We start from the raw sequence: 12547 nt of genomic DNA, 5'->3' as shown, positions 1-12547 counted from the left end.
TTCCATTACTTTGTGTGCCATTGTCAATGGAATTGTAAGCTATTGATTTGCGCTGGCTTCTGAGACCTGTTTTCTAAGCAGTAGGTCATTTTCTTTTACCCCTGATTCGAAAAGAGTAGTAATCTAATTTCCTTTTCTGTCATGACGGTTAACCTCAGTTAGCCACCCTTGGTAAGGACATCCCGAGAAAAGTACATTTGATAAGAAATCACATAATCGCAGATGAAATGTTTTTAGATACTGTTTTTCATATAAATGGAGTTGGAAATTGTGTTAGGAGTTAGGATTAGCATTAGGATTCAGCTGAAATACAGAAATTCGAGTAATGCAACTCAGAGTTTGAACATAAACATATCATTTTTTCTGATTACGTTGACACTACCACCTTTCTAAGCAACACCCCCCCCCCCCACACACACACACACACACGCACACACACACACACAATTCTGGCGGCGGCCTTCAGCCCCTCTTTAGGGCCTTGTGTCACCAGCCCTTGTTTGACTTTGTCATTATGTCTGTGAAATATGTGACTGATGGAAGGTTGAGAGGCTGTAAGCACTCGTCCACAACACTAGTGGCAGGGGAAGCAGCCTGGCAGCCCTGCGTGGCCTCTGAGATGCAGCATTAGATTGGATGTGAAGAGGCCTTTGAGAGGGACACGGGGCTGAGAGAGCTGAGATGTGAGGAGAGATGGACGGGGGTCAACGCCAGCCCTCTTGGAGGTCACAGGCAGGTAAGACCCAGGCATGGTTGACCCAGGACAACATGGTTCTCACAGGCAGGCAGGCAGGCAGAGACTGCTGCTGACCACAGTTCACCCATGTGAACAGCTCCTTGTGGGCCCCCAGGACAGGAATATCACAGTTTCAGATAATGGTCTCATTTCAAATATCGAGTGTTTCTTAGATTTACTCTGCTAGTTTGAAATGAGAGAGGGAGACATAGACCCCAAATGGACGACGGGATGAAAACGATACGATGTGAGATAGCGAAACGAAGTTACCCATCAGACAGACAGGGTGTTTTCGATGTAAACAGCATAGAGTATAGAACATAGAGTATTAGAACATAGCGTCACAATACCAGAGAATAGCCTTCTACTCCCGTGGCAACTGAGTCATGGAAGTGTGACTGAAATACCAGGCGTGTTGTTGTGTCACAGCCTGGTTTGGGTGTCGCCAGTCAGGGAGTTGTAGGGCACCACTTGTCTTGGTGGTGGGGGTGGGCCGAGGGTGAGAGAAAATAGAAAATGGAAAATTCCTCTGTGAAGTGCAGTCGTTGGTGATCAGGTGTGAACTGCAGAGCGGAGATCAGAGGAGGAATGGGTGGAGGGAGCAGACAGCTGCTCCAGCCCCAGTCAGCCCTCCACCACTCCACACACCAGCTGGGGCTGGGGCCCAAAACCAGCTACTGGAGTGTTCAGCTCTACCAGGGGGGGGGGGGGGGCGGGGGCGGGGGCGGGTGGGGGGTGTGTGGGGGGGGGGAGGCAGCAGATGGAAAAATGCAAGGCGGGGATATACGGTGATCCGCCTATACTTGCACATTCATATTTCTCAGAAGAATGTGATGATGCTTTAAATCCCTTAAAGTTATTTTATTTTGTATTATTATTAAGAAAGCGTGTTCATGATGTCGTACTGTCATTCAGAGGGTCTCCTTTTTGCTCATGAACTATCAAAGCATGATCTCATTGGTATGTTATGTATATATTATGAACAACTCGTGATTTTCTGTCTGTAAAGAAAGTGTCAAACGACTTTTTTTTGAATGACTTAAAATAGGTTGTTATGTCATTGCGTCCTGTCTTGTACTGGCAGCTATTGGGACATAACTTTTTTTTATATGCAATCACTGATGGATGACTGACAGCTTGTTAAACTGTATCCTAGGGTGGAATATTCAGCACTTGCCCCATGCTATTTGGCCCCGGCTGTTTGGAATGTATCAACAAGTTCACAAATGATGATGTCAAAGGAGCGGATGCATTTTACTTGGTTGTTTCAAATGTATCTTTTGTATCAGGAACAACTGTGGGTGGCCTTTAGCCAACATCATAACGGTATGATCATTAATACTGAATACCTAGACAGAATACCTAGATGTACAATGGTGTTATGCATTATATGTTGCTGCTTAGAGCAAGAGTAGAGTACACAGTTGTGCCCTTCAGGGGCTACAGTGTCAGTTGGTTTTCATTCCTCCCTTTGAATCAGGGTTCTGATTTAGACCTCGGAAACCAGGTGTGTGCATTCTCCAACCATTGAGAGACTTTTGTTTGAATGCCAGTGATAGAGAAAGAGACATTTTGTAGCTGTTGCTCCCTCTCAAAGAAGAAACATATAACGTTGGTATGTGCACAAAATGTGTCCCTTGGAAATATGGCATTGGGATGTTTACATATTGTATTGTATTGTTATATTGAATAATGATGGACTATATACACTTTCTCTGCAACAAATGTAAAAAAAGACTTTAGTTTCCAAAGGATCTCCCTTTGACCATTCCTTAGGGAATATACCCAGCAATTCCATGTTTTGACTACGAGGCCCAGTGACATCAGTGACATATGTCTGAAGTTGCTGTCAACTGATGACAGAATAAATCTTAAAAGGAGCTATCAATGAGTCCTTGAAATCCCAAACCAGTCAAATATAATGGCCTAATGTGTCCTTTGGGAGCAGAAGGTCACATGTTTTTGGATGCATAACTAATTTCTAATAAATGGCTATTTTTCCTAATGCCAGTGTCCAGAGGTCACATTGTTTGCATGCTTTTTCTTTTGCTCTTGTCTCCAACAAACCCTGTTTTTTCACTGGGACGTGCAGAGACTGAAGTCTGCAGAGGACAACGTTGTTGAACATTTCATAGAGGATTGATTTATATAACTCATTGGTCTTCCTAAATGTCTCCAACCCTTCATACCTCCACCCCTGTCTGTCAATGGCTGTCAAAGGACAACTTCAGGCATCTCAACGACAATGGTCTCAATTTTCTTACAAAGATTTCAAGGTCCTCTTTCGTCAGATTATTGTATCAGCTGCTGTCATCGCTATGTTGGTGATAATCAAGAGTAAAACTCTAATATCCTAATCCTAAATGTTGGCTTTTTAAAGCAGTTGATCTGTGCCACATTAACAACAGTGACTATCTTCAGAAAGTGATATTGCTTCAACGCGACCTTGTGCCTAACCCTGTTACACATGTGCCTTGAGCATGTTCATTGCTCAGTGACATTTTGCTCCTTAAAAATAACACAGATGCTGTGACGCCCTCGGCCGGGCTGTCTGATTCGACCCGGTGGAACTGGACAGCGTCCGGCTATTTTCATTGCCTCTCTGTGAATCGCTGTTGTCTGACTCACTTTATTAGTTTTGAAGTCTGACATGTTACCGGCTTCTTGGCCTCGCCTGATGAAGCGGTCAGACCCTGTCTGCGACTGGCGGGTGTTAATCGTGGATCAACAACTCAGGTTTCACCTGTTGAGCATCCCAGCGGCCTGGGACTTAGGACTTCCCACAGTCTAGTCACTATTAAATGTCAGCTTTCTCTTTACGGAAAGATGATCTGAATTATATCTGGAAATAATGCCTTTTTTTATTCCATGGTAGACATTTATTAATGCTTTGTTGAGTTTTGGGAATATCTTCCAGCACTAGTTCATTGTACTCATTCAATGAAGCATAATATTATGTCTCATAATCCCATTCATATTGTACTTTAATGTGTGTGTGTGTGTGTGTGTGTGTGTGTGTGTGTGTGTGTGTGTGTGTGTGTGTGTGCGCGTGTGTGTGTGTGTGTGTGTGTGTGTGTGTGTGTGTGAAAGAGACAGAGAGAGAAGGAGAGAGAGAGAGAGAGAGAGAGAGAGAGAGAGAGAGAGAGAGAGAGAGAGAGAGAGAGAGAGAGAGAGAGAGAGAGAGAGAGAGAGAGAGGTTGTAGGCCAAGGCTCATTACAGATAAAGGGGGTGGGGAAACTAGTTCAAATTTATTGCCTGTGTCAGCTGTGTCAAATTTGGCAAGCTCAAATGGTCAGCTTGCAAATGGTTGGGGTATACCAAGGGGTCAGAAGCCTTTGTAATAATTGTAAATGTGTACATTTTGAACACTCCATGTATCACAAGATTCCGACGGGAAGTACAACAGTGTACATGGGGATCAATATTTCTTCTCCCGTAGTTTTCCCACTTGAATATGTCTGAATTGTCTTAAAGTTGGCGAAAAACATAAAACTTTCTTTGACATAACGCTCATTAAGAGGCACGTAACGTGATGATCATTATGTTCGGGCTTTGAACTGACTGTGTCCCTCCCAGAGTGTTGAATGAGCCAACTGTCAGAGCACTGATGAGTGACCTAATTGGAGGGGTTTGGGTGGCATGAGTGGAGGTTCCCCTACTGCTGTGCAGGAATCCTGGCGGGGGGAGACAGGAGATTCTCCAAGCGCATCCTCTCGAAACAATCTTGAGGGTTTTTATCATTCATAAAGAGGACCACCCACTTTTCTCTAAACCTTTGCCTCTATTTTCGCAGGGTCAGATAAAGAGTGGCCAGTTGCTCTTTATGGTGGAGATTTTTTTTTACGATGTGGTTGGAGCTGTTGGAAGACCACCAATCGTCCTTTCACTTGTTACTTGCGGAGGTGCAGTACAGTATAGCTCTGGGGCGACCAGTGGATCTTCTGTAGGCTCCAACTGATGCTCAGGGAAAGGAAGACTATTTTTAATCTCTTATTCAGGCATTAAATGTAGAAAATAAATGTATCTTTATTTTGGTATTGTCTATCGAATGTACCTCTATTGTAGATCCAAGTGATGTTTTGCCCACACTTAAGTGTTGCCCAGTAACGAAAACAAAAAAAATGTACAGCTTAATTCATGATTGTCTTGAAATATCTTTGGCCCACTCATAGCAACACTTTAGGTGATGTGGTAAGTGTAATTAGAATTGCCATTGCATGTCTTAGGCTTGGGGAATCTTTGCTTCACTTTGGACTGTGGGGTCTCTAGTCGTGCTATAATCATGTCTCCACAAATGTGAGGACATGTCTTTACATTCACATATGATCAGCTTCTCAATGAAGCATGACACTCGAGTCAGATCCCTCTGTCCACCTGTTCTGCCTTTCTGCAGTGTCACCCTGTCTTTTAAAAATGTCTCCCCCTCACAAGGATCAAAGAAGTGTTGGTGTTTTTTTGGACCAGTAAGAATTCTGTACCTTTTTCTGTGGGAGCTGTAGGTGTCTGCTTTTCACTGAACGTCCGGTTATTTCCATCACAGCTTTAGAGCCTGTAAAACCCGTGGAGACACGAATAAATAAGATCAGGTTGCACGGCCTCAGATCTCACCGTCACTTTGTAAACTGAAGGGGGGGGGGGGGGGGGAGTTGGGGTTGGGGGGTGGATGAGCGGCATTTCATGAGGCCACATCTCTTTTTTTTCTTTGTACATCCCTCTCCCAAAAAATATTGCTGACACCCAAGGCAGCCTGCTGGAGATCTGTGAATTCCACAGTGATGAGGCTAGCTACTGCAAACGCTCTCTCTCTCCCCTCAGCCACCCCCCAACATTTCGTCTAGTTAGCTCCTATAATTGGAGTCTAGTCACAAGAGCTAAACATCCCACATTGCCACGTTTCTAGGAATAGCAGTATGTAACTTATGGCACCGATCTATGGACCATATTCATCAATGTATTGCACCTACATGTAGAAAGAGCTACACTCAACCTGCAGCTAATAGTTGCAGCATATTTTGTTGACCAACTTGTAGTGATCAATGTCAAATGATGATTTGATGTGATAATGTTGTGTGGTGGACAGGCTCTCTGAGAGAGGGGAGGGTTGATGTGGTGTTTACTGGTGGGAGATGTTTTAAGCGTGTACTTAAGGAGATGTTTTAAGCGTGTACTTTAATTGTACAAGCAGGCTGACTACACCGAGGTCTGGATCATATATCAACAGATGCTTGACATACATTCTTTGAGAAGCAAATAGGTTTTCCAGGTGATGTGGTGTCCGTTACAGCTCCATATCCCAAGAAATGGTTGTTTATTTTTGTATTGCTGTGTGTGCATCTCTGCGGCTTTATGTAGGTATACACACATGAGTGCTTATGCACGCTTCCTACTCTGTAATCATAATTGTAGCACTAACCTTGCTTTATTCTTTGTTTGTTTTTTTAGCATATTTTTACTAGAAGCAAACATTCTTTGTTGTCAAATTGACTACAGCTTGGGCAACACAATTGATGGATGACTGGTAGCTTTTAAGAAGTGACATTAGCAAGTGGAATCAATTGCTACAATGTCTGTCAGTTGATACAAGTCCCATGTCACCCAAGGTAGGCTGTCAGAACTGCTAAGGGGACCCTTCTACTTAGGGTCTACAGGCCTGACACAGAGGCAGAGATGTGCGCAGTGGAAGGTTCACATTGTGTTTGAAAATCACTCTCTTATGGTGGGAAGAACTATGACAGTACAGAGAAGGAAAATCAAAAAGCAATTTATAACACGTTTCAATGTTTAGCACAATGGTGCATATTATGTTCATAGCATAAGTGCAATTGTTTATACTGTCTGAGATATCACTGTGTTTTGAGATATCCATACCTCCATAATAACTCCAAAATTATTTCAAGATTTAAACAATTTAACATCAACTTATTCAACTCTCATTTTAAAACGATAACGTTGTTTTTGAGGCAATTAAAGATGACACTGCATCAAACGACAGCGGGAAAGAAGCGTCCTGTTGCTGGCAAAGGCTGGTGAGAGAGTGGGATGTGGATTGCACATAATAGTACAACTGCATCATGATGAAAAAGCCTTTTGTTCAAATGATTTGTTTCAGGCTACCACATTAGCTGAATGTGTGAGCCATAAACCGCTGAAAGGAGCAAGCAATGGAGTATTTAACACCTCATTGCCACACCCTTCATGTACCATTAGGCTACTCTCTTGTAAATACAGTACTTAATTATGATCTGAATGCATTATAATCGTAGGTGAGTGAGTGAGTAGACAGAGAGAGAGAGAGAGAGAGAGAGAGAGAGAGAGAGAGATATGAATAACACAGAGTAGGATTAATTAAAGGAAACTATATTCTTCTAAGCTTTTACCATGCGTAATACGCGCGAGGTAGTTTGCCATTTTTATATGTAGGCCTATGGGAAGGCTACACAACTTTTTTGCCCCCAATTTTTGTTCTTTATAGGCCACTGTGCCCTGCCCACCCACAAATACAAACCCTCCGACTCCCCGCGCATGGGAGGGACCTTGCCTTTCAACATTTAACCACTGCCGAGCAAGAGGCCAAGACGCGCTCAGAGCAAGAGGGCTTTTTAAACCTGGATCTATCCGAGACTACATCGTGGCGACATTGCATTATTGGAGAGAATTAGATTCTCAGATTACTACATGGCACTCGCAGTTTGGACTTATTCAACTTGACTCAATCATTTCAAGAAAAATTATGATGGAGCTTGCTGACTATCTTGGTAATATACTATTTGGATATTTTCAGGAAGACCTATACACTTCAACACACTTGCTGTAATTGGAATATTATAATTTTTTCTTCTAATATGCATACTGTGATGTGTCTTCCCTGAGAACTTATAAAGAGGGTGTTTTCACATCTGAAAGTTAATGGAATAAAGACTGATACATTGACAAGGGACGCGCGTGGACAGGTCAAGTGGAGGTGCATATCCAACGGCTGGGACTCTGTTGGATTACCTTTTTTTCTTTTTGCATCCTTTTGGAATATCACTGATTATCTGAAGAAATAACTTTGCGATTGGATGAAATAACAGGAGAATGTATGGAATAAATCAGCGTTGCATTTACATGTAAGAAAAAATGCTATACTTCATTTCAAACAAACATTCCAGTAGAAAAACGGTTGACTGTTTATGTTAATTATGTATTTATTGTCATTTCGCAGATCTTTTCATTTCTTCGTGATGTGGTGCCACGCTCAGGTAAACCCTCTATAAACCTACCGTACAGGTAGAGTCTTGCAGTTAGTCCATCATTAGTGAACACTGAACAGTTAGGGCAGCTGATTAATGTCACATATTTGGAAATGTCTTCATTTACTAGAAAGTGTTGTTTTTTTCAGTTCCATTTAAAAAAAATGTCATAGCCTAGTTAGTTAATAAAAGATAATGTAACCAAATAATAGTAATGTTGCGCAACAGCGTAGATTATTTGGATGTGGGTTTGAATGAGGGAGTCTTGCGGTTGTTGGCTTATTTATAGGTTATTAGTGAACACTTTAATTAGAGGTTAGAGGAAAATGTATGTGATTTTATTTTTCCCTTTACATAAAAAGGGGGAGAATCACCCGTCTCCTAATTTTAACCAGTATGTGAGGGAGCAGGGCGCAGTGACGGACCAGCTTAGCCGGCGACAAGTCCGAGTTTACCAGCTATACAGCCGCACCAGTGGGAAGCACGTCCAGATTCAGGGCAAGAGGGTCACCGCTAATGCTGAAGACGGCAATAATTACGGTAAGTTGTTTACACGACCAGTTTCGTCTTGTCAGAAGTCTGACACTCTTTCATGAGGACTGCAGTGATCTCTATGGGGAAGTCTCAGCCCTATGATCTCCATAGCCCTACCTTTGGCGTGGGGCTGTAGGCCTAGATGTTAATTTAGTCAAGCCTACTGTAGGCCTATCTAAACCCTCGTCTGGCAAATCAGTCGAGGTCTTTGTCCTTAGTCCAATACACATTCATGTTGTAAACCCTATTAACCAGAGGGGGTAACTTAATTGACTGGTGAGAGAAACTCAATTGGGAACGTGTATTCCACTGCCATTGCTATTTTCTATTAATGATAATGATAACACTAATCAAAGCAATGGCTTGTTAAAATCTAATTTCTAAGACTGATAAGGCCTGTCTCATAAGATGAAACCCTCACACTGTTGTTGATATCTTTTAGATAAACACATTACACCTGGGGATACTGTATATGGAGCATCCATAATCTATGTATTTGGAGAGAGGATTAATTCCACCATGTTGTGTTTTGTGTGTGTGTGTGTGTGTGTGTGTGTGTGTGTGTGTGTGTGTGTGTGTGTGTGTGTATTTTTCAGCCCGACTCTTTGTAGAGACGGACACCTTTGGCAGTCGAGTGCGGATAAAAGGTGCAGAGAGTGGTCGCTACCTCTGCATGAACAGAAAGGGAAAGCTAGTTGGAAAGGTATGATATCAAACTCACTATTATGGCTAAAGTTGGATTGATTCCAATTTGCCCAGTTCATCTATGCATAATTATTTTAAGTCTTTCACAGTTTTTGTTGGGAATTAAATAAAGATGAACAGACTATAGACTGATCTATAACACAGTGTTGTTGCACTTTATTCTACAACACTATTCCAGCTAATATCTCAGTCATGTAAAGTATTTTATTAAAACATTACACAGTAAAAAGTGTACATTATTTTTGGTACTTAAGTACAAGGTACCTACAGTACCGTGTCAATTGTTCCTTAAGAAACAGTAGTTCCATGGGAGTTGTTGTTTGTTTCCGCTTTTTAGCCTGTTCTGGATAGTGTAAGGAAGAAAACTCATGTTGTGTTTCCAAGGGTAGCAGGCAGTTGTAAGGGATGCTGGAAATTATCTTCACACCCTTATAGTGGGTTGGTCAGAAGTCAACCCTCCACTTCCTGTCTGGAAATGGAAAAGTGATGTATCCAGTGTTGTCTGCATGCCATGAAAAGTAATGGACCCATCTCTCATCATCTTTTGGTGGTGTTGAGAGATACGGCTCTGGTTTCATCTGTTGATAGTGAATACATAAATACAGATAAAGGGTGTAGCTTTTAAGGGGTTCCTGTCTCACGGAAACCTGAAGCTATTGAGGAATACTTTGATGATATTCTTTCATAACTCACAGATTGTGGTATGTTATTATGGTATGGTTCAAATGTCATATTCAATATTTCAAACGGGTAATATATTCTCTGTTCAATGTTCAATGCATTCATCTTGTTTATGCAAATCAAGCAAAATATATGTATGATTGATGTGAAATGTATAATTGATGTGAAAGTCTGACTAGGGTTCGGTAATTGTACTTACCTGCTGGCCTCTGACCTATTTGACAGCCCTTTTGTTATTATAATAGAGAAAAAACTGTGAAACCGCAGTCAGGTTCAGAAAGTGGCATCTATTAATGTTCTTATCATCACTATTTAGACATTTCATGAAAACATTGAACAAATCCATTTTGAATTGCTGGAAGCTTGTAAATGAATAGATAGTGCAGAGTAATGTAACTAATCTGATGCTATTGATATTGATGTCATTAATGCGCCTTCTAGGAGTGGTACTCTGACTCATTAAGTATTTCCCTCTCTCTCTCTCTCTCTCTCTCTCTCTCTCTCTCTCTCTCTCTCTCTCTCTCTCTCTCTCTCTCTCTCTCTCTCATCCTATCAACAGCCCAATGGGAGAAGCAGGGATTGTATCTTCACAGAGATTGTTCTGGAGAACAATTACACTGCCTTCCAGAATGCCAAGTATGAGGGCTGGTATGTGGCTTTCACCAGGAAAGGGAGGCCCATTAAAGCCTCCAAGACAAGGGAGAACCAGAGAGAGGTCCATTTCATCAAGAGGCTACACAAGGGCCCGCTCCCTTTCCCCAACATGGACAGAATCAAACAGTTTGAGTTCATCAGTTTCCCTCCCACTCGTCGAGCAAAGCGGAACAGGAAATCACAGACTACTCCCTAGTACAGAACAATGTGGACTTATATTCATGACAAATAATAAGAAAAAGATGCCATTTTATTTTTGTATATTTTTAATACGTAAAGATACTTAAAATGCCAAAAGGTTTAAAGTAATATTGCTGTAAAATGATCACATGTAAATATGTTAAGAGAGTAAATGAGATGGATGTATATATTTAATATGATTGTGTGTATATGTTTATTGTTGCTTTTGAAGGGGATGCAGTGACAAGGAGGGTAAAGCTACATTAATAAACATGTTCAGCTTGGTTGGCAAAAAACATAAGCGTGACAAATGCATCGTTTTACCTTTAGATCATGTCTCCAATGACTGCCTTCTTGGTACTAGTGCTAAAATAGATTTCTAAGTTAGGAGACCCTCCTCAGAAATGTAGAGGAAGTAATATGTTAGGTCAATGAGTACAACCAGAGGGTCTACATACATTTTATTTTTTTGTTATTTCTGTTTGAAAATCAAATTTGACAAATAGCCAAATGTCAAATTACAAATGGTTATGCAAGATTCATTGCTCAAGCTCATGTCAAAGTTATGCATTGATGTACTTCTGGTAAAAAAAGAAAGAAAAAAAGAACAATCACTGCATTACTATCAAACGGAGACACTCATATTCTAATCATTCATTTACTATTTTATTCCGTACAAATCTGAATTATGCACCCATCAACATCAATCAAAATCATTCCACAAAACATTTTCTATGTGGGATATACTGTACCACTTGTCATGCAAAAGCAAAGGTTAATGGCACAAACAACATAAAATGATTTAAATGATGAATCACATGGGTTCATGTGATAGTGTTTTTACACATCAAATTGATACTGGCCCTTTAAACCCTTCATCAAGGAAAAAGGCCAGTAATACGATCAGATTATCACTTGTAATGAACTTGACAACAACGCCCCATGGGCATTAGAATGAATTATCATTAATAGGAAGACATGAGTCATGTTTATGTTATATAAATGAGACCTATTTTCAACTTGATGACAGATTCTTTTTTAGGAAAATGTGTCACTGTAGCCTGATGAAAGCCATAATCTCTGTGGCCATAAGAGATCCGTCTCAATTTTTGTCTCTTGTTTCAATTAGCCTATTGTCCAAAAAATTCAAGAGAGCATCAATCTGTGGTGATGTGCTGATTAAACACTTCACATGTATAGGTCTACCCTGCTTGCCACTATTTCTGGCAAAATGGGTACAGGTGATTGTTCAAATACATACCAAAGTATATTAAACAACTCTTACTCAAACAGCATTAGCACACGATTCCTCTCCATGGCCTATACTAAAAATAAAATACAGGCTATAATTAAAAGGAGCAGATAAAGCCTAAAACTGTCCTCTTTCATCAGTTGGGTAGGCTGTACTGTGTAAGCTCATATATGAATGAATGAATGAATGAATGAATGAATGAATGAATGAATGAATGACTGAATGAATGTAATTGTAGGCATAATGTGATATTCAGTAATTTTTTTATCACTGTCAATTTATTCACAGCTGAATTTAACGGGAAAAGCATTCTTTGTGCAATTAATTATTTTAATTAATTTAGCAAACAAAAGGAAATGTAATATATGTATACTATATTTTATTATTATTATTATTATTTTTTTTAATATAGAGGCCACAAAACACATTCCAAATGACCACTTTAATGCCACTGGACTGGACTAATATTCTTGAAGCATTTCAGTGGTGGCCATATGGAAATATCATAACATCGGGGCCTACTGTTTAACCTGACTTATAAAGTGGACTACAGTTCCCTCTAGTGGTAGTCA

The 12547-nt window shown here is 40.7% G+C and overlaps 1 protein-coding gene across 1 annotated transcript; it reads left to right on the top strand.

Moving 5' to 3' along the window:
• Nucleotides 1-7576: 7576 nt before the first annotated feature.
• fgf17 (fibroblast growth factor 17) lies at nucleotides 7577-10893 on the top strand. Its single transcript, XM_080531213.1, has 5 exons — nucleotides 7577-7846; nucleotides 7942-7978; nucleotides 8332-8509; nucleotides 9100-9206; nucleotides 10449-10893. Exons 1-5 carry the CDS (start codon nucleotides 7815-7817, stop codon nucleotides 10737-10739), a joined length of 645 nt encoding a protein of 214 aa, XP_080387339.1. The 5' UTR covers nucleotides 7577-7814; the 3' UTR covers nucleotides 10740-10893.
• The last annotated feature ends 1654 nt before the right edge of the window (nucleotides 10894-12547 follow it).

This window comes from Nansenia antarctica (genome assembly GCF_963989245.1).
Source record: "Nansenia antarctica genome assembly, chromosome: 5".
Classification (NCBI taxonomy): domain Eukaryota; kingdom Metazoa; phylum Chordata; class Actinopteri; order Argentiniformes; family Microstomatidae; genus Nansenia; species Nansenia antarctica.
This window is presented reverse-complemented; position numbering and strand designations above follow the sequence as displayed.